Source organism: Gymnoscopelus braueri (genome assembly GCF_963280865.1).
Source record: "Gymnoscopelus braueri genome assembly, chromosome: 7".
Classification (NCBI taxonomy): domain Eukaryota; kingdom Metazoa; phylum Chordata; class Actinopteri; order Myctophiformes; family Myctophidae; genus Gymnoscopelus; species Gymnoscopelus braueri.
The window spans coordinates 14,620,379-14,647,195 of NC_137608.1; the positions used below are offsets into that span (position 1 = coordinate 14,620,379).

The 26,817-nt window shown below is 39.7% G+C and overlaps 2 protein-coding genes across 4 annotated transcripts; both read right to left on the reverse strand.

Annotated features, from left to right (window-relative positions):
- Window positions 1-43: 43 nt before the first annotated feature.
- Window positions 44-9,722, reverse strand: cUnh5orf34 (chromosome Un C5orf34 homolog). 2 transcript variants are annotated; one of them, XM_080432720.1, is made up of 11 exons: window positions 9,465-9,722; window positions 8,005-8,094; window positions 7,080-7,499; window positions 5,433-5,680; window positions 4,654-4,749; window positions 4,426-4,546; window positions 3,947-4,038; window positions 2,159-2,228; window positions 1,070-1,167; window positions 783-829; window positions 44-577 (listed from the first exon to the last, which is right to left on the reverse strand). In XM_080432720.1, exons 1-11 carry the CDS (start codon window positions 9,681-9,683, stop codon window positions 531-533), a joined length of 1,548 nt encoding a protein of 515 aa, XP_080288846.1. In that variant the 5' UTR covers window positions 9,684-9,722; the 3' UTR covers window positions 44-530. The 2 variants fall into 2 exon arrangements, with proteins under 2 accessions (XP_080288846.1, XP_080288845.1); XM_080432719.1 differs by having other exon boundaries at window positions 44-593.
- A 4,766-nt stretch (window positions 9,723-14,488) lies between these two features.
- On the reverse strand, window positions 14,489-26,375 carry vps33a (VPS33A core subunit of CORVET and HOPS complexes). Of its 2 annotated transcripts, none has more exons than XM_080432385.1 (13): window positions 26,256-26,375; window positions 25,351-25,416; window positions 24,625-24,752; window positions 24,160-24,346; window positions 23,609-23,725; window positions 23,258-23,432; window positions 22,469-22,662; window positions 20,170-20,296; window positions 19,420-19,487; window positions 19,000-19,137; window positions 18,135-18,272; window positions 16,799-16,967; window positions 14,489-15,300 (listed from the first exon to the last, which is right to left on the reverse strand). In XM_080432385.1, exons 1-13 carry the CDS (start codon window positions 26,355-26,357, stop codon window positions 15,107-15,109), a joined length of 1,803 nt encoding a protein of 600 aa, XP_080288511.1. In that variant the 5' UTR covers window positions 26,358-26,375; the 3' UTR covers window positions 14,489-15,106. The 2 variants fall into 2 exon arrangements, with proteins under 2 accessions (XP_080288511.1, XP_080288512.1); XM_080432386.1 differs by having other exon boundaries at window positions 26,261-26,359.
- Window positions 26,376-26,817: the final 442 nt, after the last annotated feature.

A 26,817-nucleotide genomic window follows, 5' to 3' on the forward strand; every position in this document is an offset into this window, starting at 1 on the left:
TCAGTGCTTTATACAGTAAGAAAAAAAGAGTATGTTAGGTAGATGCAACCTCAACGGTATATTTAATCTTCAAACTTGCACATTTCTTACTACTTAATAATTCATTTACTAAGACCGCTTCTTGATGGTGATAAACTTTAATATTAAAACAAAATATGCATTTACGATTGACAGGTATCTAAAACAGTTGTCATACATCTCAGTATCAATAAAGACATTTATTTACTGTATTTCATGGAGTGGGTACACATGCTATTCTCTCGAAAAAGGTGCAATCACTTTCCCAAGTACCAACAGCTGTATCCAAGTAAACTCATTGACAAATGAGCAGAATATTCCTTTTTGTAAATATCTCTTTCAAGCAGCACTGTTTCACATGAGTCTGGTTGCTGAATGGAGTGTGTCAGAGCTGTTTCAAAAGAGTGTGGTTGCCGAAAGGAGTGTGTCAATGTCCTGTATAGCTTTGGATGTTCTCTGGAGTGCCTCAGCGATGCAGTTGTCATCCACTGGTTCACTAGAAGTATCTGCTTTCATTGTTGTCTTTTCAAGAGAACTTTTAGGAGTTCCAGGTAGATTGCTGTTCTCCAACAGAACTGGTAAGACGTTAAAGAACATGTCTATTCAGTAGTGTCTACCAAAGCTGACTACAAGGACAACATGAGTGTCAATTAGAGTAGAATGCTAAAATATATAGCTTGAGTAAAAATTCAAATTCCCCCAAAATATCTGTTTATGCACCCGGCCCATTGACCCATGATAGTCGTTTAAAACCTCAAGGATACAGTTAAATCGTTTTATCTTCTCCAGTTCTGTATCTACGAGGTTTGTCCTGAAAGTGGGCAGAAAGTCAGTCAACATAAACAGCAGTTCATGTTAGTTAAAAACACATACTGTAAGCCCTATATTATCATACAACAAATAGCGATATCACATGTAATGCACGTCGCAAAGCAATGTGTTGTGAGCTTGTAGATCTGCTATTTTCTCTATTTTTGAAAAAAATAAATAAATAAAAGAACTAGAAATAAATTGAAAACATCTGAGGATTTGCCAGTGAAACACCACTCACCGGCTTTGTTCCATTTGTGGCATTAAAATGTCATGTTGTACAGCTGCACCACTGCATACCTCTTGTTCAAATGACACTGGCTGAGAAAAATGTCTGTCCTGTACACAGAAAGAAAACAATGTATTTGTTTTTGGTCGTAATTTCAATGATGTATAATTTTTTATAGCACCTGTAGTGCATAGAATGTAGCTCAAGGGGCTTTAACCCATTTAGACCTGAGGCCGATTCTAAAAACCCCTTCTAAATCCTAAAGTTTTCTGAAAAACTTAGGTCAATATTTATTCAAAAATTACAAAAAAAGTATGTTGCTGCTGTATATACTGTATATCGCAACAACAATTAGAATACGACAAATTGACAGTTGACAAAAAGTGGTCAAACGAATACAAGTAACTGTTTTACAGAAGCTATACAACACTACCGATAACATTAAAACTGCAATCCTTAAAGAGGTGGTGCCATGGTTTTGCACTTTTTCTGTTTTTCATGTGCCTATGAGGTTGATAGAACTTCATTAAGCCCCCTGGTGGTGTTTTTATGGTGTTTTATGTCTTCTCTGACTATTTTGAGTTTCTTCCTGGAGGCTGAAACCTTGAGGGTCAAACGTGTCAATAGAAAAACAGCACTTTAATGACACAGTAAAATTATACCCTCACCCTCATTATCATAACACAAGAGGAGGGACTAGGACAGGTGGGTGGTGCTAAGATGGTGGAGGAGGTGCTAAGGTGAGAAGCAGGTATACTAAATGAACTGGAGGCATAATTTTAACACTTTCTGTACACTTTTTTGAAAAAAATCTTCCTCCTAGTATAACCATAATACCTGATGATTATGTTTTAGGGGGGGGGGAATCACTGAAAATCACGGCACCCCGTCTTTAACATTCATGTCCTACCCGGGTTTTCACCACAAGATTTCTCAATAGAAGAGCAGGGAGACCAACAACAACAACAACCACAGTTGTGTGTTAGTTATACAATTTTCTACCATACAGATTGGTCAAAATATTTTGTATTCACTAATGAAGCAAAGTTATGGATTGCAGCTTTAACATAACATTTAACATGTGTAGATCAACACTTTAACCTGTTCCAAACAGCTGGGTGTGGCTGAGAGCGTTAATGAGACACTGGCCTGGTTGTAGCAAGTTAGGATCCTGCAAACAATGCAATATGTTTGTTAAAAGACAAGGATGAAAGAGTGTTGCAGTTGGCATCAAATCCATTCTACTGTGCTGTTTTCATTCTAGCTTACTGGCTCTCGACATCGGGTCTCAGGACCCCCAGGGGTTCCCAGATAAATAGTGGTGATAGTTAAGGCAGGTACACATTGCAGGACCTTAAAGTGCTCGGGGGGTTATCTGATCGTTAAGCATTACACACTGCAGGAGTTTATTTCTTGAAATCGGCTGTCATAATATCGTTGTGGTCTTCACAACAGGATTGATCCCCGACAAGGGCTGACACACTGTAGGATAGTTCACTAGGATGCTATCTCCAGAGTCAGACCCAATACATACATTTGAGTTTATTCCAATTCATTTTAATCGACGTATCCCGTGATATGCCTCTCTCCCTCTCTCGCTCTTTCTCTCTCTCTTTCTCTCTCTCTCGCACGTCAAGTGCAGAAGCGGTCAGTGACAGCGTTGCCATGTCCGCTTATTATAAGCGACTTTGGGCTTGTTTTTCTGTAGAGTTGCTTGTAAATATTGGTTGTTGCGGGGTGCATTTTTTGGGCTTATTTGTATAGTTGCTTATTTGGCCTTGTTTCCTAATGTTGTTTAAACCAGTGGTTTAAACAACACATAATATGTATTTGTCCGCAGACCCCCCTTCTGTAAATATGTTGTGCCATCATAGACCCCCATACAAGATTTGTGTGGATTTGGAAAATATTCCACAATTTTCTCAAGATTTTTCTTTGAAAATAGCTGCGACGCGTTGTGAGCTTGTAGATCGGCTATTTTCAAATATCCAATGTATTTGTAAATAGGTTTAAAGTGCTCAAGTGGCCTTTTCTTGGGCTTGTTTTCATAGACCTGGTTGCTTATTTCTCTCGCAACATCTGGCAACGCTGTTCTGACACAACATGCACATGCTGCACACTCACACACACACACACACACACACACACACACACACACACAGAGCTCGCTCTCGCTCTCACTCTCTGTCTGTCTCTCTCTCTCTGTACAATTCCTCTAAAATAAACAGCCCACCAGGCTCGCTCACTCTCTCATTTTGTTTTATAATGTTAACTTAATACAGGACTGGACGATAATATTGCGGTAGGGACTGTTTGTTGTGGTCAGATCCAGCGACGCCCCCCTAGCCACGGTGGCTGTAATGTGCTCTCATTGGCTGTAGCGTGCATCTCCTCGCAAGGTGGTCGCAGCCCCGTTCATAGTGTATGATATTGTCTGCTGTCCTGTCCCAGACAGAGCTGAATATCTAACATGGTAGTTATCTGAAAACGGTCGGAAAGCCGTCGCAGAGCGGATAATCGCGGCCATATCGTCTCGCGGTGCCTTTCACACACAGCGAGCATTATCTCGCAGATCAAAGGCCGATCTGCGTCAGATCGGGAGGTTTTGTCGGCGAGCGCCAAAAAATGTCGGCGACAGCAATATCGGACCCAATCTCCTGCAGTCTGTACGGGCCCTTAGTAACCAAATGGACCCTTACAAGTCTGTAACTCAGAGAGTCTACATTTGGTAGCATTTGTACACTCTCTAAGTTAAATTAACAGCAATTTACATTGTAAATTGGCATCCTGGAGATACAAAATTGTAACAAATGGGGGTCCGTCGTCTAAAGGATATCAAACTGGGTGTCCTTGAAATGAAAAAGGCTGAGAGTCACTCTTCTAGCTTACCTGCTTGCAAGACTCATAATAGATTCCAAAGAGTACACCTGTCCAGGTACATCTGGTGGAAGGCTGCTTAGATGATACGTTACCTCTTTCACCTAGAAGACAGTTCACCATGCATACCTTTATAATCATTTCTATTGTGAAAGCAGGACATTGGGTTTTCATTGTAAAAGGCACTGTAAAAACACTTCCAGTCTACATAAAATGCACCGCGAGCAATCGAGAGTGAGCCCTTTCAGAATGCATTGGGAAGTGTTATGACAGATTTCCACATCCTCCTCACTATTGCTGTATTCGAGACCACCCACATGTAAAGTGAGACAGAGTCAAGACCAAAAGCAATTTAAACTTTTTTTTAAAATATTTTTCCAAAAATTGCCAAAATTGCAGATCTACAAGCTCACTGCACATCATGTGAGCTTGTAGATCGGCTATTTTAGCTATTTGTCGTACGACAGTATGTTAAGTACATGACAGTTTACCTCCACTGAGTGGGGCTCAGTTCTGTAGTGGGTGAAATAGCTGTTCTGGACACCGTTAGACCGGATGACTGATCCGTCACCTAGGGAAACCTCTATGACTGGAATAGTTCCACTGAAAATCCTACATAGGACGGGCGGACACACACAAAAACACATTTTGCTTGATCTACAACATTTTGCTTTGTTTTTCCACACTTTTTAATAAAAATTGAAAGCTCAGTACAGCACCTGTAGATCACTCCTCGACACCAAATCACTTTGATCAGTTCTGATGTAAGGTCTGAATGTTCTTCGTCTGACAGGAGGGGATCGTTGAACTTCCACCTAACACAGATGATTAGACTCAAATTCAATAGTTCATGTATTAAACCAGCAAATCACATGATGACATTACATGCTGAAATGTATAATCAGCAGGAATTCCCCCCTTGAAATAGTATAAACTTATCTTAAAATGACCCTATTCAGTTATAACTCTCATCCAATTTGTAGCATGTGTTAGTGTCAGTGTCTGCAGAGATATTTCTGCCTGGATTTATAATTTCTGGATGTCAACTTTTGGGTGCGACTGCAATCAAAATACAGCTCCAAAACGTGACTAAATCTCAGGTTGGCTTTCCCCCGTTGGCAAGACCTGAAGGAGAGGATGGCGATGAAGAGTGACGAAGAGTTGGGCTGCTTTCTCTGGGACCTGGCGAGTTGCTTAAAGGCAACAGAAAGCTAGACTTGGTGGGGTTGTGTTTAGCAGCAACAGAATTCTAGACTTGATGGGGTTGTGGGGTTGCGTTGAAAGTGAAACCACTTTCATCATCACATTCATCACAGGTTCCCTATTTCGGGGCATTTCCCTATTTTGGGTGTCGTTTTGGCAGATGAATGAAAATCCAACCAAAGAGATGATGTGACACATTGAGAGCTTGTAGATCGTCTATTTTGCCGAGCAACACCGTTGTACAAAGTGTGGGGGGGGGGGGGGGGGGGGTGTAAGTCTATCACAGATACAGTACCTGTGCTGATGAGGCGAGGTGCATGTGAGAGGAAGTGCCTCTGGAAGACAAGACTTCCTCTCTTCACAGGATTCCCCTGTCGTGTTCATCATCCTGCCGGTCTGGCTGGAGTCTTCATCTCCAGGAGGCTTGGAACGGCGAATGGCCCTGTGGTGGCGAGCCAGAGAGACAGGGTAGCGCCACATGGGGGCGATATGAGAGCAGGAGCAATGCTGGACCACTGCAGTGGAGTGGTACATCTTCTCCGGCTTAGATGATGGAAGGAGAGCAAAGTAGCAGAGAACACCGGCTTCGAATGCTATCAATGCATTGAATGGGAGATTATCACGTTTTATCAGACCATTGAATGGGCGAGTAGGCGACGAGTAGGCGATATACGGACCTACCCGCGATTTGTCAGACCATTCATTGGGCGTAATCAGGAGCTACTGACCTACTTGGAGGCGGAGCAGTCCCCACAACAATATTTACGATTCTGTGCCTATCGGTACATAACTCCAACTGCGCTGAGTAGGCTCAGGCGAACGTCACACCGTTCAGGACGGCAACTCGGTCGCTTTAGCTCCCTCGGTGGTCCTTCACGGGTTGACAGTTCGCCTGAGACTGCGCGCCTCCATCATGGTCCGAAACCAAAACCAAAACCGAAACTGAACTATTTAAGTCATCTTCGTTGGTAGGTCAGTATGTCTTGATAACACCCAATGAATGGTCTGATAGATCGCGGGTAGGTCAGTACTATTTCGCCCATTCAATGGTCTAATAAAAGGTGATAATGTCCCATTCAATGCATTGATAGCATCCGAATCAGGTGCAGAGAATATACGTAATAGAATGAATAGAAGATTAGGATGAAGACAACACAACAGAACACAACAGAACACACATAACAATTTAAACAAGAATTCACCCAGCAGAGTGCAAAACGTCTGCAAACCTCTATCAAGGCTAAGAAATCGTTTGCTTACATTATTGTAAAGTTAGGCCTGCTGGTGGCGCTTGACGAAGGAACAATCAATGTGCACAGCATAATTTGTGTCTTGTATGACTAGAGTCCAAGAGATACTCTAATTTGGCCTGATGGTGGAGCTAGAGGAAAGGTCTTGCTTTCACCAGAATCAATAGGTTTCTATCTCTTTCTAAAGGATGAAAGAATTTGAAAGAATACCTCCATTGCCATGACATTCATGAAAGAATTACATGGCAACATAGCAATCATGGCAATTACTTCTTTTTTTTTTAGATATAATGGCTAATGCATGACAATAAAGTAAAACATATTAGACTCATATGAGATTCACCTCGCCAGTGAGCCAGGTGCATTTGTAACTTTCTTAGCATGCATTACTTTAGCCATTTATTTATTCATTTATTATCAATAAAGGCTTTTTAACTTTTCCACAGGAGTGCCTTGGTCGTTTTTCTGTTTTGTTCTTCAACTTTCTCATCCTCGTACCAAAGAGCACCTTGGTTAGAATGTTATTCATCTGCCAAAAAGACATGCTCCTTTCTATGCTATTTATCCTTTTTTAGCTATGTCAGTCAGATAAACTGACATAACCTCCTTGTCGGAGGTACATAATATTGTGATACCCATGACACATGTCATAAATATGAGACATGCAGAATGCATTGCTGGGGGGCCTTTACCTTGGGGTGAGTAGTGCGGTGGGTGCTATTCTGTGGAGAACAAGATCTGTGCACCTCCTCCATCTTCTTATTTCTGTTTCCTTTAACCTGATTCTGTTTGCTTTCATGGTTGGTGGTCTGGAGGTAATCATCAATGGCCAGGTTGCTCTGTTGGTGGTGGTGGTGGTGGTGGTGGTGATGCTGACTGACTGATCTGCTTTCAGGCTCTCCGCTTAGAGCATGCGACCCGTGGTGCTGAGTCTGAGCCTGACTGAGGCCGCACATGAACTCCACAGAGAACTCCTCCCCCGAGGATGACAGCGTTACGCTGGCCCTCCCATCCACTGACCTGATGACAGTCTCACCACAGGGTCTGAGCTCAGCAGCACCACAGGAAGACAACTCGGGCCACTCCACATATGAGTCAATACTGAAAAAAGGCTAAAAGGAGAGAAAGTATGATTTGCTGGTGGAAGAAGATGATCCAGTAATCTATTATACCACCTGGATTAGGCTTGGACAATCTATCAATACTATATTGATATCGTGATATTAGACTACTGTCTGCATTTTTTTAATATATAATGTCATGATATAAGTGACAGAAGTGTTGCTTTTTACTATTTTATAATTAAAAAATTGACCAAAAATAAAAGAAAAATCTAAAATAGCCAATCTACAATATATATATCTTATAGATGGCCTATTTTTGCAATTTTTGCACAATTTTGAAACATTAAAAAGAAAAGTGATATTATCTTCACGATACAATATTATTCTCACAATTTTGATATTGAGGTATTCGGTCGAAAATATTGTGATATTTGATTTTGTCCATATTGCCCCACCAGTATTTTTGCAGCAGCGTATGCAAAATACTTTAGACAGAACACAACAAGCACACCAGAATTATGTGGGGAGGAAAAGACATGCAAGCCCTTCTTACCTTTATATGAGCAACAGGGATAAGTTCCTCCGGCAGGTATGGCCGAGGGGCATATTTATTCCTGAATGCCAATACATCCACCATTAAATCCTACAAATCAGAAGGTCATGTTGGAGACTGGGTCAAAAGGTGTTAGCACAACATCAATGCAATTTTTTGAGTATCTGTACTTTACTGAAAAGGGCTCTAAATTGCAATACAGCAATGCATTGAGATGAAAGAGAACATGTATTGTAGAAGAAAGAAGTTACAAGAGCGCTACTGGCATCCCTCAAACCACCGGTGCTCATGGAAGGGAATAATATAATAGAGACATTAAAAACTTGTCTCAAGGCCAAATGTAATAAAGGCCTTTTAAACCACCCTGACTGTCTGGACCTGGACTTTTTGTTATGCCCTTTGGACATAATTTGTCCTCTGTCCTGAACATGTAGTTTGGAAATGGTACAATTAAGTATTTTTAAAAGCATGTTATTTTGAAGAAAGACAGACAGACAACCCTAGTCCTAGAATGACTACATTTCATGTATATCACAGCCATTCTAGGGCTAACATATTTGTCTGAGAAACTTTCAAATGTAGTCAAGTAATATATCTTCTAGGGGGGTTTCTATACTTTGACTCAAATACTGGGGATGAGTACTTTGTCCACCAGTGATCAATCAATCAATGCCTTCCAAAAGTTTTGGAGAGAAACACCAAGGATTCCCTAGTTCCACAATCGATATTGCTGCACGAGTCAGTCATTCACTGGGCACAACTTAAGTCAAGTTTGTAGGTGCTCATTATAGGCAGCACTAGCTTTGGATCATCATAGATGTATTTGATCGAGTCTGACTTTTACGTTCGTCTTCGATAGTCTTGGGCTTCACCGCCCAATTGTCACTGGACATCCGCGCGGAAAGCCCGTACTTCTCCGTACATGTACAAAATAATCATATAAAGTGCTGACCCTGTAGCCCCGGATGTTAACTCGTCATTGGGAACCAGTGTTTACTGTATTAGCCCGCATTTTTCAATAAATATGTATTTTAATCCCGTCTGTGTAGAATTCTATCAGTTCTCAATGGGCGGGTAGTGACGGGGCGCATCAGGTGAAAGCCGGTATTACACTCAATGTAAACAGGAAGTAAACGAGGGCGGGAATGGCGTTCAGGCACAGACGGGATTAAAACACATATGTATTGGAAAAATACGGACTAATACACTGCACAAAGATTCCGAATGCCGATTTAACATCCGGGGCTACCCCGTAAGCACCTTATATTTTGAATTTGTACATGTTCGGAGAAATACGGACATTACTGGTGAAAGTCCAGGACGCTCTGGGGGGTGCAGCCCAGATGCAAATGTCAAAAAAAGTAAAGAATCGAACTACATCTCTGACAGTCTTGATCCCAGGCTTTAAGGCAGCACAGATATTAAAACAGGTAAATGTAACTATCTAGCTCCTTTAGTACCTTGTAGGTGCTGATGGCAAATCTGGTCCTCTGTCGAACCTTCTCAGAGGTGTACAGAGGGTGCATGGTCGGGTCAGGAGCTTTGACCAGCACGAACTCAGACCCGCACGGTGATAAGAGCAGCCGGGATCCGTCTTCATAACGTACATCCACAGACTCATCCTCATACATAATCATCATATTAGTAGCGACCACCACGCTGGAACTTGTTGCCATCATGACATGTTCTTCAGAGTTGACAACAGCTTGCTTTGCTGACAGTTTGCAGGGGCGGGGAAACTCAAACAGAGTGACGTCATCAGACGGAGACATGGGTTGTGTTGGTTTGTTGTAACCTCGCATCACCAGTCTTTCCACCTAGGTTTGTTGTGCAGGGCAGTGATGGAAAAAGTACTAAGTATCAACACTGCAATGTAGATACACTCTGTTACAAGTAAAAGTCAGCTATTCAAAATGTACTTGAGTAAAAGTACAAAAGTGTTGGTATCAAAATGTACTTAAAGTACCAAAAGTAGAAAGTACTCATTATGCTGAATGTCCCATTTCACAAGTTTTCAAATGTATAAAATGTATACAAATCTTTTGAAAATAGCAAATCTACAAGCTCACAATTTGAAAACTGTTCAAATTAAAAAGAAAAGAAAACTAGTGTGCCAGACTAGAACAATGTCACACAGACTGATTTCCTGTTACTGACTGTGCATCAGTTTTTTTGTCTAATCCTGCAGTCATGTGCACTAAGAAACATTTATTTAAACCTTCATTGACCCTATAGGGTTGTCACGATTATGACATTTTACTTGGTAGATATGACAAATAACAAATACACAAAGAAATGATTGACAGATTTAATAACTTTATACTTTCAAAAATCATTAATAGTGGAAAAAGCCATCTACAAGCTCAAAACGCGTTGCGAGGCGTTTGAGCTTGTAGATCTGCTATTTCCACTATTTTTTAATGTTTGAAAATATATGGATATTTTTCAACATGGAAAATATGACAATTATGCAAAAAAGAATTGCGTTTATCTCAAATAATTGCGATTAGCCGAATATGTAATAATTGTGACAGGCCTAATTGACCCCTGTGGGGAAATCCAGGTGTCCAGGTGTCCAGGTGGACCTTTTAGACAAAAGCATTATAAATGTAACGGTGTTGTTTTACATTCTTTTGCCTAATAAAAATTTCAATCAATCAATCAAGTCTTAACAGTAGGCTACAGCAGCGAGAGTGAAAACACAGCTAGGTAGGCCTAACAGGTAAGAGAAGGGCGAGTGGGTAAGTGATATCTTTTGGCTAAAACAAAAACGATTTTGTTATAAGGTTAAAGCACTATATTCTGATAGTAATCATTGCTGTAGAGTGTTTGTTCAGTCTCCCCATCTCTGCAGCTCTTTAATAAATAGAAAGAAAATACATTTTCAGGTAGGTGACAAAATGTCAGCCAATCAGGAGAGAGTACCCATTTATCAGCTTAACTATTATAATATTCCAGTTCCAATTTTGTCTGCTAATTTCCAATTTCATCAATTCCAATTTCAATTGTTTAATCTGTAACCTGATTGAGGTCTCTATCCTGATTGGATAAAATGTATATCCTCCCGACCTGGAAATGCATTTTCTGTTTAATAAGGAGCTGGAGAGACATGGAGACTCCTTTTAATGAACAAACACTCTATAACAAGGAGTACTATCAGAATATAGAGCTATTTAACACTTACTTTAATCAAAGGAAATCACTTACACTACCTTTAACATAATATATCATATCAATAAATATATATTGTACAATCTATCACCAGTGATATGCATAAATGTACTGTACATTGATCTATCGCTCATGAATGGGTAGCCTATGTATCAACAGTTACAGTAGATAATGAGACTGCATAGTGTCAGCAGGCCTACAACAGACAGTGGGTATCTGGATAATGTAAAGTCTATCAACAGTGAATATAATGACATTGAATAAAAATGTAGACCCAATTGGAACAAACAAGAATGCAACTGGATCATTTCAAAAGCATGCTTCCAGAAAAAGAATATATATTTATCGGGGACCTTTTCATATCACAGACATGCAAAATTGACTTTCATTAGGGCACGAGCCCCCTTTTCAAACGATTCTGTCCAAGGGACCCTGATACGAAAATATGTTTTGTTTAAATGAAATCCACCTGTCTAAAGGCCACCACAATTGTACATGGGAAATAAGATTGATAGTGATGGTATTGAAACAAAGAATAGTAACTCAAACATGATTTGTATAGTAGTCTAATCATTTCAAGGGAATTGAATTATATTCAAATATAACTAATATAATTTGACTGAGGATCACCTGGAAACTCCTCGAGGATCCCATTACAGTAGGCTATTTTAGAACTCATAAGTGGAAATTATATTCTAGGATGTGGCTAGAAAGAGCTTTAAAAGAGCAAAATAGGGCATGTAAAAGTAAACAGAAATGTTTACCCAGTAAACATTTGAGTATTAGGCTCATTACACAACCAAATGTACATGATGTCAGATTGTCGAAGCTATGCTGTAGATTTAATATGAATTCAAGCATACAGTAAAACAAATATTGTAGGATATGCCTTTTTCCCACCGGGAACATCCATGTAATATGATTTTCTCTGGAAAAATAACTTATGTCTGTCAGATAGACCCATAATGCACATATTAAACTCCTTTCTTTCCCTTTTAATGCAAAGAAGTAGCGTAATTAACAATATCAAATAAGTCTATCAGATTTATCAGATCACCCTTCAAGGAGCACTATGTATTCATACTCTTCTACCCCGGCTTTGAACCCGGTTTCCTGTGCAAGAGCTGATATTTTTTTCCATTGAGCTAATAGAGCCGGCCTGCTTGCTCGGGGGATAAATTGAATCTTGACCGTCAGGTCAAAATTCGGGTCAGATCCTGCGTCTAGGTGAGACATGACCTTTGACACCATCTAAATGTCTCAATAGAAGAGCAGGGAGAAAAAATACAACCACACCAATTGTATAAGTTATATTGTGTTAACATGCTCTACCATACAGATTGGACAAAATTACATTTTATGCATTAAAAAAAGTTACATAGTGAGAGGCTTTAACTAAACAAGGGACAACACAACAGTGATCCATTTTTGTGATTCTACCAAAATAAGATGTGCTTTTGTGATATGCTGTGTATTTATGACTTAACAATTATATTCTGTTCACAGCACACATACTGTTCAAGTTCACATTAAAATGCAAAACACTGCAAATCCAAATAAAGTCTCCTTTAATAACTTTTGACAATTGCTTAAGACCTGTAAATCCCACAATATACATTAAGTACTTATACTGACAGTCTGCTCTGCTCAGTATTATTTTTTGTGGTTTGCAACCTTGTGGTGTGCGACCACAAAATATGTAGTCCACCGAGCTAAGAGAAGAGCTCCAAACAACACTGTGTAGCTGAAGAGAACAAATTTCAGGACTTCTCTGAATGTCCGTAGGAAGCGGATTGCCAAGGGTTCCACATCCATAGGCACATATTGCTTCTGTCTGCGACCAGTGTGTTGAGTAAGATGTCCCATATTTTCTCCACGTCCCATTGTTCTGTAATCAAACAGTATTCCGTCAGGTCTTTCCCCATTTGAAATCTATTGTTGAGTTATCTTAGAACTCGGTTACAGTTCATGGACTACTAGTTAACTAAGTTGTAGTTCATTTAAATCAGAAATGAGCAAAGGATACATGTGCAGGCTCTCATCATAATGGCCAGGCTTTTATACCTAAGTGAAGCCACACAGACCATTATTAATAATTTATTTGTAAATTGCACAAAATGGGTTCAGTATTGATCCTTTCTCCATTGATTTATACCCAGGAATAACCGAGGCTACTGAATACTTTATTGCTTTGTACTTTGTACAACACATTCTCAGCACCTTCATGTAATAATTTAGTCACACATGATACATCAGTACTTTTGAAGCTATTATAAGTTGTTTCTTGTAGGAAATAAATCACTTTTGTTACTGATCAAAGCACTTGTTGCATAGTTAATAAAATACTATAAGGCTTAAACCATCAGTTGATCGCATACTACTGTATGTTAAAGCTATTTTATCATGCCCTATGAAAACACTGCCACACACGCCTTTGTACATTTCACTTTCTGACATGTGTGCCAGACAAATATATGCACAAATAAATTAGACTCTTAATTTGTTTTTAAAATAATCTTACCTTTGTTTGTGCAGGACGGGAGCTGATCAGTAAATAGGCTCCTGTGCTGCGAGCCCAGAAATACCAGTTGATGTCTGTTGTCGTTTCAAGTCCTTATGGCAGAGGAGGAGGAGTCAGAGGCAATTAAACTGATTGCAAGGGTCTGAACAAACCTCTTGGGTTTTTCCTAACGGAAAGTTAAGCCGTACAGTGCACCTGCTGCTCAGAGAAATCCTAGAATAAGCCATTATAGATTCAAATAAAAAAGAAATTCTATTAAAATTTGCTTTTATATTGAGCTAAATTATATTGTAGTTTGCTAGCCTGCAATCAAGCTAGGGGCCGCTTATACATTTGTGCATGTTGAGCCCAGTTAAGTATCTTCTCTCTGCATCCCCTGCTGGGTCAGGAGCCCTTGTGCTCGTGGTGTAAGGCACGGACTCGCTATCGATTGGAACAGAGATCAAACCCGCTGCTCAAACGCAGTTATCTTCCTACCGGAACATGGAGCAAATGGCTTCCTAATTCAATCAGTGTCCTGCGCTGTCAAATCATGGGCCACTACGGGCTAAGATCTCCAGACAGCAGAGGGCCATTATCGGCTGATCGGGAGGCCTGTTACTTGGTTAATTGCTCCTTCAGAGAGCTGGAGCGGCCGCTGATGGACACACTCCCATCCTCTCCTTTCTACTCCTCTCTCGCTCTCTGATCACCACTGCCATCTTACCTTTCACCATACAGTATGATGCATACAGTGGATGCTCCATATCAGCGAGTTATTCAGAGTTGTACATCTACAATTACTTGAAACCATTGTATTTACACATTTTATTCAGCATTATAGCCAAACAAAATGAAGAAAAAAGAAACAAACTGGGCAGTAATAGAAAAAAAGTCTAAACAAAATGAAAATCAAAAGCAGTAAAACATACAATATTTGTTTTTTTTTAGCTTTGCAAAAATCACATTTTCTCCAACATTTCAAAAGTTTCCATCATACTGTACATACAGTATATATATATATACATAGTTACATACATACAATACACTGCACAGTGGAGCATGTTGACCAAAGATGAAAATAGAATACAATGTACTGTATAAGGTAGCAGTAGCACATAAATTAAATTATATGGAATATAGGGTGCAGTGGAACCTTTGAAAAGCTTAAGTCTGATTTATGCTTAGTTTGGCGGCGGTGTCACGCATCAAAAACACCTGATCTACAAGGTCACGACGTGGGTTTTAATCCACTGTAGACATCAATGAGACACCTGCAGAACACGGACATGAACACAGCAGGCAAGGTCTTTTGGTCTAAAAGGGCTTTTGATGTATCCAGCCGTGTGCACAAGTGTGCATGTACCTTCCAACTGGGGGGGGGGGGGGGGGGGACTCAGGGGTTCTGCGACTCGCTGGGGGGGGGGGGACTCAGGGGTTCTGCGACTCTGGCCGGTCCATGAGGGATTTGACCCAGCTGGTGCCATTAATCAGTTTGGTGGTGGCGATGATGTATTCCATCCCGCTGTCCTCCATTTGAGAGAGGAAGCGCAGGGCGGCTATTTCTGCGTACGTTACTCCTCCGAGGAAGAACACGAGTGTGGTCCGGTTCTCTCCCTGTTGGCCTGTGAGACGGTGAGAAAACAGCAGGTGATCGATCAAACATAATGGCATTATTCTTAGTTTTCTGAAAAACATATGTTGCTATATAGGTGCTGCTCAAACCTTTTGTAAAGGACCCCAAAAATTATATGTATTTGACCGCGGACCCCCATCTCAAAATATTTTGTTCCAGGGACCCCCAAAAGCAAAAATTTGAGTTAAAAATGTTTACTTTAAAAACAAAATTTATATATATTCAAAGATTTGCCACAAATCTTCATGAATTTTCAAAATGAGCAGATCTACAAGCTCGTGACGCGCTATGAACTTGTATATCTGCTATTTTTGAATAGCCAAAGTATAAAATAATGGTTAAAGTGGTTAAAATCTAAAATGACACAGATGCTTTTCCGGTGTTAATGGGTTAAGCTGCAATCCATTCACTTTTTTTTGTTAATAAAACGTTATTGTAACCAATCTGTATGGTAGAGCATGTTAATATACAATATAACTAACAACTGCGGGGGTTGAAGGTGGTCTTTAGATACTGTGGTCGGGTAGGAACTACTACTGAATGCCAAAAGGTATTGCACAGCTCAAAGCATAATATCTCCTCTCTGCCCAAACAGGGTTTTCGTCTCAGCTCAGTAACTTTCTGCGCTTGGATGGGAGACCCTGGTTCGAAATCCATCAAACTAAATCAACAACTCGACACAGGGATTGACACACTTTAAAATCCTAGGTCGATTAAACTCAATGGACCCGTTTACAGTGCATTCAGAAGTCACTACGCAGCTACCTGGGAGCATGTGCTTACAAAAAGAGAAGGGAAATGAGGACTGAAAATCATTATACTACAGTAGGTCGAACAATAATTTTCCATCATTATTCAAACATTATATTAGCCTGTGCAAATTCTCCTCCATCATTCTGCAACACTAAACATACATGATCCAAAATTCAAAAGCAACACTGGCATTCGTTAAAGCACCGAATTCTGGAATCTGAAAAAAATTAGTAAAACAACTAAAACTAAACAGCCATCACCACACCCTTACATAGAGATCTCTATTATCACCTTTTAAAAACGAAAGCAGGGTACAAACAAGTAGAAACAAGCCAGCTCTCCTATACCCAAATGCACAGTTCTAATTAGCACATTTCACAGGGAGTGTATAATTAATTTCACTATTCACATCAGCACAACCCCTACGGCTGTAATAGCCACTATAGGCTAAGGACTGAGAAAAATCCTAATACTGGGTCTCCAATGACAAATGGGCAGTTGACAGCGCTTTTCTCCTCATCCTTCCCCCCGGTATCAATAGACATGAAAAACAACACAAACAGAGACACTGACAGTCGGCCCCATCCCTTTGTCAGCTGCATGTTATAAATTATCAGTTGACGTAGCCGCGTCTTATCTCCAAGCCGCACACCGGAGACCATTTACTTTTATTTCTATGCCTCTGTTTGGTCAGCAACAACACACAGCCCCAGTTTCTTTCTGCTGGTCCTCACGTTTCTTATGAAGCCCAGCCGGCAGCTGCTGTCTCTCCTCGAAATGGGGACCTGGGAGCATCTTCAGAACCTCTTCAATGCTGCGCCAGCCGGGCCGGGCCAAAACCTGGGTCAGTCTGATGCTTAGGGGCGCGTAGCCACTGTACACGTAGGAGATGTCGTTGGGGTTCTAGAGAGAACACAATGAAAAAGGAGAAGATGATGAACAAACCACTGGTTGCCAATTCTGGCCCCTCTGAGACCCCTAGTACTGTAGATAGATAGATAGACCTTTATTGATCCCTGTGGGTGCATTCAGCTGCCATAGACCCCTGCTGGTTTTCTATCCTACCAGTTAGTTGATTGCATTCTCCTAGTGTCCGTGCCATGTTGGCTTCTAATCGTGTCTAATCATGTCTAGTAGTGAGACAAGGGACACCAGGGACCTCATTTATAATCGTTGCGTTATGCACAAGTCCAGACTTGAAAGATGCACGTGCCACTTCCCACACAAAAGTTGGGACTTATATAAAAACAGACGTGGCGGGAGAATGTGCATACCTCTATGGTAACTCTCACCACGCGTATGAAAATTCTGGATGTAGGACAGTAGGAGTTAGCGATGCCGCTGGCAAAGTATTGAAATAAAGACAAATGCTCTGATGATGTGAAATTACACAGCCTTCTAAAACCTTGTCATGAGGAACTAACAGGACTTTTAACTGTGTTTTTCGCTTGCGGCTGACACCACAAGGAATCATAAGACATTGTAAATCATAAATAATAAAAAGAATTAACAGGCTTGCAAGACTGTCTACAACAGTGGTTCTAAAACGGTGTGCAGTGAGAAAAGTCCAGGTGTGGCTTGGGATTTTGTAACAACCACACATTATTGCAATATTTAAAAAAATATGAATTATTATTTTGTATTTACAAAATCAGTACTTTGTGCACAGTCATTTTCTTAACACAATACCCGCCATGGACGCATACAGTCGTTCTATTAAATAGTCCACTTGCCCGCCAAGACACATAAAGTCGTTCTTTTGAAAAAATGGCACTAGTACATGTGCGCACATATTGAAATCGATTCAGATTTTTTAAATACATATAAATCTGATTATTTTGGTGGATGGGTATGCATAAACTTTTAGTATGGAACCCAATACAGTTTTATAAATGTGGCCCGAGATGATCACAATCACCTACCTGGAGAATCAGCCGTAACTAGAGACCCCAGGGCTAGGGTCACAAACCACTGCTTCACCGATAATAAATGAATGAATTTACCATAAACAGATTTAATTCAATTGCTCTCTTCGCCAGCAGGTTCTAAAATCTCATCAACAGGGCTCACCTGCTCGTTGGCGTCCTCCATCCACAGTTTAAGGGTCTTCCTAATGGTGGGGTAGTTGTTCCTGGAGTTTGTCTGGGGTTTTAAAAGGCCCGTCTTCTCAAGGTTGTTAAGTGTCAGCATGTGTTCATAGCCATAGGTCTGCATTAAAAAGGGAAAAACCATAGTCATGGAGTTGTTTCGCCGGCCATCAAAAAACAATACAGGAACAGTCAGCAATATTAAACTTTGGTAGAATTGGTGGTATGTATCGCTCTGTGATTTTTGAACTTTTTGTGCACAGGGCATTCTAGCAAAATAGCCGATCAAGTTGTGAGCTTGTAGATCAGCTATTTTTTAAAAGGGTTCAAATCTACCGCGGTGCATCTGGCTTGGCCGAGCGTCTACATAGAACACAATTGGCCCGTGTTTGGGCCAATTGTGAGCAAATTGGGGAGGAAGCAAATTGGGTTGGAAAAAGGGTAAAAAATGATTGGCTTCTCTAAATAATAATTTGAAAAAGATAATAATAAAGTACAGTATAAAGGGTTTAAGTGGTTAATGATATAATCACCTTTGTTTTTATTTGGGTGACAAATCTAAATAAAACTCCCACTGCATGTTTCCATAATCAGTACACCACCACTACGTTTAGAATGCCCAAGCTATCCAAGCTGATCTCCAAATTCACAATGCAATTTAGTACGACGTTGAGTTGTTAATCTATATTTTATGTAAAAATTATCTAAAATAAAATGTACAATTATTTGATTCAACAAAGAACTTAGCGATAATAATAATAATCGCTAAAAATCTAATAGATAGTTGCAGCCCTACTATGCTCTTCATCCCAAATGACAATGCCTAGAGAAATCACTTGAAATTATACCTGCAAGATTTCCCTCTTGTAGTAGTCCAACACCTTCTGCTTGAGGCCATTGTTGCAGACAGACTGCATACACACTAGACGCAGAATCTTGATCAAGGGATCTTTCTGGGCAATGCAGTCTTCTATATAAGTGTTCACCTGTATTGAGAAACAGTCAGGATGATTTAACAAGTGGAAAACAATGTGCAAATGCTTTTTTATCCAACACATTTTAACCATAAAATATTAACATTCAGGCTACATGATGACTTACTTACTAATATATATAAACTGGAGCAGAAAAAGAGGTTTCTATTCTTTGGCACCACTGTTCATGATACTCAAATGCAAATCATGAATACTTCAAGTTTTCAACTTATTTCAAGACACGTCATTTCTACCTATAAAACAGATTAGGATCAACACTGGGTGGGTAGGTACCTTGTCTGTGTCGACCCCTGTCATAAACTCCTGCTCCACTGTCAGATTGTCAAAGAAGGCCTCTGAAGCTGAAACGGGAGACATTAGGAAAAGATAAATGCTATACAGTATACTGCTGGGACTGCTGTCCAGCTTAGAAATGATTATATAAAATATATCCTTGGGCAAAGAGAGATTGATTTTGGCTGCAAGTAGCAACATTTTTTATTCACTAGATGTTTACCAATTTTCCTAGGAGACCAAAGTTTGCAATGTCAAAGTTGTGTCTCGTCATTTTATTGGATTTTTCATTTCTTTCTATTTCACAATATAATAGAAGAAACTAAATCAGATTGGAGATGGTTGCTGTCGGGCAAAACCTTGTATCTCCATAGTTTTTTCATAAATGAATGGTATTGGTAATCCTCCATTGTTTTATACTTAAAGGGGTATTTCACTTTCAAACATGTTGGGTTCATTTAAACCTATACTCAGGCTTTTGTGAGCACCCCAGACCGTGTTTAAGTTGCTTGATTCAGTATTTAGATATTTGATTTTATCAGACACAATTTTGGAAGTTAGGGGAAGGACACCAGATTGAAAATGAAAAAAGGAGGCTTGTGATTAAATAATAACTACACTGGATCCATTTGAACACACGTTCTTTTTTTTATTTCCCTGAAAAGTAACGGCTTTCGATCATACAAGGTTTCTGCCCGACGGCCACGATATGAAGGAAAGGAAAAGAAGGGAAGCTTATACTGTACATACTGGTGATGTCTTTGATGAGCTCGGCTATAGAGGTGTGGTTAGCTAGCGAGCTCCTTGCTGCCTGCATGTGAGGCAACTGGGACACAAACTGCTTTATTTCCCCCACAGTTTTAGCATTGTGGCGTTCCTATGAGACAAGGGAAAACTAAATTAAGAAAAAAACAGAGCCTGACACCTCAGACAGTTCATTATCCGTAACCTGGGTGTCATCCTGGACCCCACTCTCTCCTTCCAGTCCCATGTTAACCACATCACCATAACAAAATAAACAAACCTGGGGTGACAGGGCCTTCTCTGCGGCTGCCCCCTAACTGTGGAACTCACTCCCAGCTCACATCAGAGCTGCTCCCACCCTCACCATGTTTAAAACCACACTCAAAACCCACCTTTTCAGAATCGCATTCCCTACATAAAACCCCAACCCCTCCTTTTTATTGTACTTTTCTTTTATAGATTTTAATCCTTTTTAACTAGTCAATTCTAATAAAGTTGTTATTTTTCTGCTATGTAAAGCGACTTTGAGTATTTAGAAAAGCGCTATATAAATCGTATGTATTATTATTATTATTATTATTATTATTATTATCCAGCATTTTGCCTCAGACAAAGCAGAACAGTTAGGGAAAAAACCACAATCACAAGCCATCAAGCAGCTAATTTACAACATCCAAAAATCCATCAAACAGCACACCAGAAAATAAGATTAAATGTAGAACAGGTTTGGGCAAGTCAGACAATTAAGAAGATGTTAACACCAAACGGTGACAGAGAGAAATAGAGAGCTACTTATCAATGTATATTAGATCATAGAATTTTGTAGATATATATACTGTCTGTAGTAGTAAAATGAATGAATGACGGCTTAATTCATTTCCAGATCTTTCTGAATCACAACTCACACAATTACACAAAATTGCCTGTCTAGAATATTACAAAAAATAATAGAATTTTCACTCTTTAATCCAATAATATATTGGAGCATAGGAGTGTGCAGGTTCTAATATGCTCTTGCATGATCCTATCCTAACCCAGAACCATGACAAGTTATATGCGTATTCAATCAGATTTTTTTAATATAACTAAACAAATTAAACATTGACTCCAACACAGTGACATTTAAATAAGCTACAGAGAAACCCCTCATATTAAGTGTTCATCAGGAGCACAGGCCAGTAATGGCACATGCATTTGCCACTAGGAATAGCACAGGTTTGACTGTAATCAATACTTTTGATTACAGGGCTGATTATGCATCTATCTATAAAGGAAAACAAATTAGTGCAGGATTTGGACTGTATCGTATCTTTGAGAAAATGTCATCACCTGTCCAGATCTATTGGTTTTCTGTTGTGCACTTTGTAAGAATTGCCATAGAGATTACAATCATTTGATTAGTTGTGGTGTCTTCTTGACCAAGTAAAGCAAAGCATTTTAACTTATATTCAACCTCTCCCTTGCCCAGTCCATAGTCCCTGTACCCAAGAACCCCTCGCCAGCCGGCCTGAATGACTATCGCCCGGTTGCACTGACCTCGGTTTAAGAACTGTAACCCCACATCACCAGGCTCTCCACACAGAGGATAGCCTGGTTTTCATTCCAAACTGACCACTGTGATCCAGTCTAGGCAACAGCTACTCTAGGAAGAAAAAAAAGTGGTTTCGGTTGGTGCCTCATAACTCTGTTGCACTCTTAAATTATTTTAAATGTTTCTGTTTTATGTAAATGTTTGTTTATATTCAGTAAGTTGCAGCTTTTTGTACTACTGCTACACTAAATAGGGCTCCCTCATAAAAGTGATCTTGTATCTCAATGGGACTCTTCACCTGTATAAATAAAGATTTTAAAAAAAGTGCCCTGCACTGTAAATCGTGCAGCCTTTTCTGGCAATACCCGACTTGTGTTTTCATTCCCCATGCATCCAGAGGGCCAAACATACAGTAGGTTCTTTTTTCCATCTCACTTGGATCCATCCGCCATCAGGTAACATTAGAGCTACGACTAGTGCAACGAGTGGGTGGATAAGTGGGATTGATGGGGGCGGGTCATGAAATCTGTGTTAACATTTTTAGTGCATCAATTCCTTAAATTAAGTTGTACTTGTCAACAGGGCTCACCTGCTCGTTGGCATGCACTAATTCTGGCAGCGCTAATTTAATTGCAGTACTATAACTATTCTTAATATTATATTGTATTGCTGTTGTTGCATAGTCTTGCAGACCATGTCACACCAACATTTCGCTGCTTGTGCTACTAAATTACGTATACAAAGTAATGGTGGATGCGTTGAGGTGAGACGCACCTCGAAGGCAGCAGAGATGATTTTGGCCTTCCTGCTGAGCGCTGCTCCAACAGCATTGAAATTCTTGTCCCGTATCTCAGCGTACAATTCCTCTGCAGAGTTGAGCTGCAACTTCTTGGCCTCTGTGGGTAAATCTTTACCCCCTTCTCCTTGCTTCTTCTGAGCAAACTTCTCAGGAGGCAACTTGACATACCCTAAGTTACAGAAGACAGAACTTGTAATATAGAAGTCATACCTTACCTTACCTTACCTTACATGAGACATACCCTATATCAGTACTTCCCAAACTGGGGGTCCCCAGGGGGGTCCCCAGATGATCAGCTTAAAATGCAACATTGTTTTCTCACTCAACAGTAAACGAACCAATATACAGTATAAGTGTATACAGGGTATCTGCACATTTATAAAGTGACAATTTAATGACTTTTAAGACCTTTTTAATACTAAATTGGCCAAATATTACGTAGTGAAAATAGCCGATCTACAAGCTCACAACGCCTCGCTGTGCTTGTAGTTTGGCTATTCTCACAATGTTTTTCTGTGGAACCGAGTCAAACTAAATGGAATGCCTACATTTCCAAGTGCTTGTCAGGGTGGGGGCGGGGTTCCCATTTCAAACATTTTGGGTGGTTGCGCCCTTGAAAAGTTTGGGAACCCTTGCCTTATGTATGCCCTAGAGGAGACATACAGTACACACAGCCAGAGGAGACGTATAGAGAGAGCAGCGAGAATTATGAAGAATGCAACGATGAATAAGCATAACACAATACAATAATAATGAATCCTGACCATTAGTGATGCCATAGATCTCATCGATGAGTCCCTCGTAGGTGAGCTGTGTGGCCAGCGGGGTCAGCAGGTCAACGTTACGGTCCAGCAGCAGTAGTGTATCAAACACTGGCAGGATCTGGCTCTGACTTCCAGCAAACTCCCTCTTCATTCTCAGCATCATATTGGCTACATGCTGCAAACAAGAAAAAAACATTCTTATTATCTTCTTTAAGTTGTCAATTAACATATTTATGTGGAATGGTTATTGTGAAAAATATACCAGTCAATTATATTTAAAAAAAATGTTTTAATTAAAAAAAGCATGACTTAAAGGTTATTTTATATCCTAAACTATCGCACCATACTCACCCTTGCACACTCTCCTTTCCCATAGATCTGTGGTATAGTACCATACAGTGCCTGCAGGGTCATGAGGCCTTTAGCAGTGTGGTACAAACTTGTTTGATCGTTCTCAAGATAGCACTCCTATAGGAGACATAAATGGGGGGTGAAATAAGTCTCACTAGATACACAGGAGCCTGTATACAACTGTAAGCCTCAATGAGAGACGAGGCATTTTTACAGTCACTTTGTAATTGATTTTGTAACTGGAGCATATATCTCACGCTCAACCATATCATCGCTGTCGGGTGGAAACCTTGTATGTCCAAAACTGTTAATTTTCAGGAAATGGACAAAAACAGTAACCTGTGTTCCAATGTAGTTATTATTTAGTAGGGATGCAGATCGGCTATTTTAGCTACTTTTACGCGACACAATTGTACGTCAAAGTAGGTCATTTATTTACGGAGAAAAAGAAAAACATAAAAAGTTGAAATACAGAGATACAACTAAGGTTTCAGCCCGACAGCAACGCTATGCTGCAATACATTTGTGCTAAATCCAGACGTTATACACACCCTGAAGGCACCTTCAGACTCCATGGAGAGTAGGTCACCATCGTAGGGTATCAGGTCCAGGATGTACTCCTCAATGTTGATGAAAGAGTTGAGCACGCCTTGCTCCTTCAGCCTCTGCTCACAGAGCATGCTCCGCCGTGGAACAAACAGGATGTGGAAGTCACGTGGCGAGTGCATCTTATCCTCACTAGAATTGATGAATGAATAGTTCTATTTTACGTGTCATGATAATGCATCCAATCTGACAAAGCTGAGACTCAGACATTTTAACCATTTAACCCATTAAAACTGGGAAAGCATCCGTGTCATTTTATACCTTGCCTATTCAAAAATAGCAGATATACAAGCTCATAGCGCGTCACAAAATATAGCTGCTATTTTTGAAACATTGTGAAAATGTGTGCAAATCTTTGAAAATATAAACAAATTTAAGTTTTTCATCCCTACAGTAGATGAATTACAAACCTGAAGATATTCTCAGCAATAATGTCCATAAGCTCCAGTCTGGGACGAACAAAGAAGATGATGTTTTTGACATCGGCAGAAGGGAGGCGCCCTCCCTTGAGGGTAAACATCTTCTCCACTTCATGTTCCTGAAAAGCAGTGGTGTAAAGTAACTAAGTACCTGTACTTAAGTACAATTTTTTGGTATTTTTACTTTACTGGAGTATTTACAGTTTACAGTATTTTTACTTCTACTCCACTACATCTCAGAGGCAAATGTTGCACTTTTACTCCACTACAATTATAAAAAGTTACTAGTTACTTTGTAGATTTTGATTATCATAACAAAACATTACCCACTTCAGTCCTATATACATTTCGGCCATTTGAAAATAGCCGATCTACAAGCTCACAATGCCATCTGCTATTTTCAAAAGATTTGTATACATTCTAAAACTTGTGAAATGGGAAATTCTTTCTACTTTTGGTACTTTAAGTACATTTTGATACCAATAGTTTTGTACTTTTACTCAAGTAAATTTTGAATTCCTAACTTTTACCAGAGTATTTCTACATTGCAGTATTGATACTTTTACTTAAGTAAAACATGTGAGTACTTTTCCCACCACTGCAGTACACCGTCCTTCAGACAGAAACATGATGGGACGAAATATCCCCTTAACTCACATTAGGTTTCATCAGCTTGTAGCAAAAAAACACAACAACAAGCAAACAAGCAGATCTCACCTTCAGTAAAGAATACTGTGCTATCAGTCCAAAAGGTCCTGTGAGATATTCATCCCAAACTATGGCCTAAAGTAAAAGGACAAATGACAAGACAGTTTACATGGATGTGCTGGACCAATATATATAATAACATACCAGATATCTGGTATGGTACTAGCCTTGGATCAAGACTATCATAGATGTATTTTATCGATTTTCACATTTGCATATACTAAAGCTAAAGTCAGACTGATAGTCTAGATCCAAGGTAGCCTTGGATCAAGACTATCATAGATGTATTTTGTAGATTTTGATATTTGCATATATATGCAAATATCAAAATCCATCAAATACAATACACTATATATGATAGTCTTGATCCAAGGCTAGTATGGTGTTATGATGACAGTTGTAGACTAGCTCTGGTCCATAGCGTTAGAAGGATGGATCAGAGCTAGTTGTAGACTACATATATTTTATTGTGAATCAGTTGTTGGTCAAGATCATTTGCAGCATGCCTCGTCACAAGATCACGTCATCACATCACATCATATCAAACATAACCGTTTAGATTTCAAACTTGTTTGCAGATTTGTACTGTTGTTGTCATTTACCTTACTTCCTGCACATTTGTCTAACTATGGCCTTAAGTAAAATGACAAATGACAGACAGTTTACATGGGAGTACAGGAAGTATTGGTCCAGTACATGAAAGTACTGGACCAATATATATATATCATATATATTATATCAGGTATTCCGATAGTTGTAGACAGTAGACTACAATGTTTTATTGTATTATTGTCAATCTGTTGGTCAAGATAATTTGCAGATGCCTCGTCACATCATCACAGACATCACATCAAACAAAACAGCTTATATTTAAACCTATTGTTTGCAGATTCGTAGTGTTAATTGTCATTTACCTTACTTCCTGCACATTTGTCTAAAAACTCCCTCAGCTCCTTCCTAGCTGCTTCTCTGAGGATGTTTAGATTGACTCTTCCGTATGATAAGTGAGCTGCCATTTTCACTAGACCAGCTCCACACAGCAGGAGGAGGAGGAGGAGGTCAGGTGACTGCAACACATGCTGTCATGTGACCCAAGAGAAACACAACAGTTTTCCATTTTCAAACCTGTGGGTCGAGGCCCCACTGCGCGACCGTGAGGCTGGTGCAAGTGGGCAAAAAAACAAAAACACTGTGGGTTACTTGGGAACCGCTACCATAGGGGGAAATCCCCCCCCTGTAGATATATATATTTTTTGATACTCGTTTATATGATGTTTATATGCATATTATTGTTTATCCATTTGTATGAAACTGTATCTCTGTGCTTTTTTTGCAAACTGTTAATAAAGGAAGTAATTTAATCAAACAAACAGACCCATGTAAACAATTAAAGGAAACAGGTTTCACAAGTGTTTTTTTTTTAAATATATTTTAAAGGAGTAATTCACCCCAAAAATGCTTTATTTACACCCCATG

Bases quoted from the DNA above. Each gene is read 5' to 3' on its own strand.
- cUnh5orf34 (XM_080432719.1), bottom strand. From the start codon at position 9,683: ATGATGGCAACAAGTTCCAGCGTGGTGGTCGCTACTAATATGATGATT. The intron at 7,500-8,004 runs GTAAGAAGGGCT...CTCTCCTTTTAG, and splicing joins TCCCTGTTGCTCATATAAAG to CCTTTTTTCAGTATTGACTC. The intron at 1,168-2,158 runs GTTAAAGTGTTG...TTCTGTGTACAG, and splicing joins CACCCAGCTGTTTGGAACAG to GACAGACATTTTTCTCAGCC.
- vps33a (XM_080432385.1), bottom strand. From the start codon at position 26,357: ATGGCAGCTCACTTATCATACGGAAGAGTCAATCTAAACATCCTCAGA. The intron at 20,297-22,468 runs GTGCGTCTCACC...CTTGTCTCATAG, and splicing joins TCATCTCTGCTGCCTTCGAG to GAACGCCACAATGCTAAAAC. The intron at 19,488-20,169 runs GTATGTACAGTA...CTCCCGTTTCAG, and splicing joins GCTCATCAAAGACATCACCA to CTTCAGAGGCCTTCTTTGAC.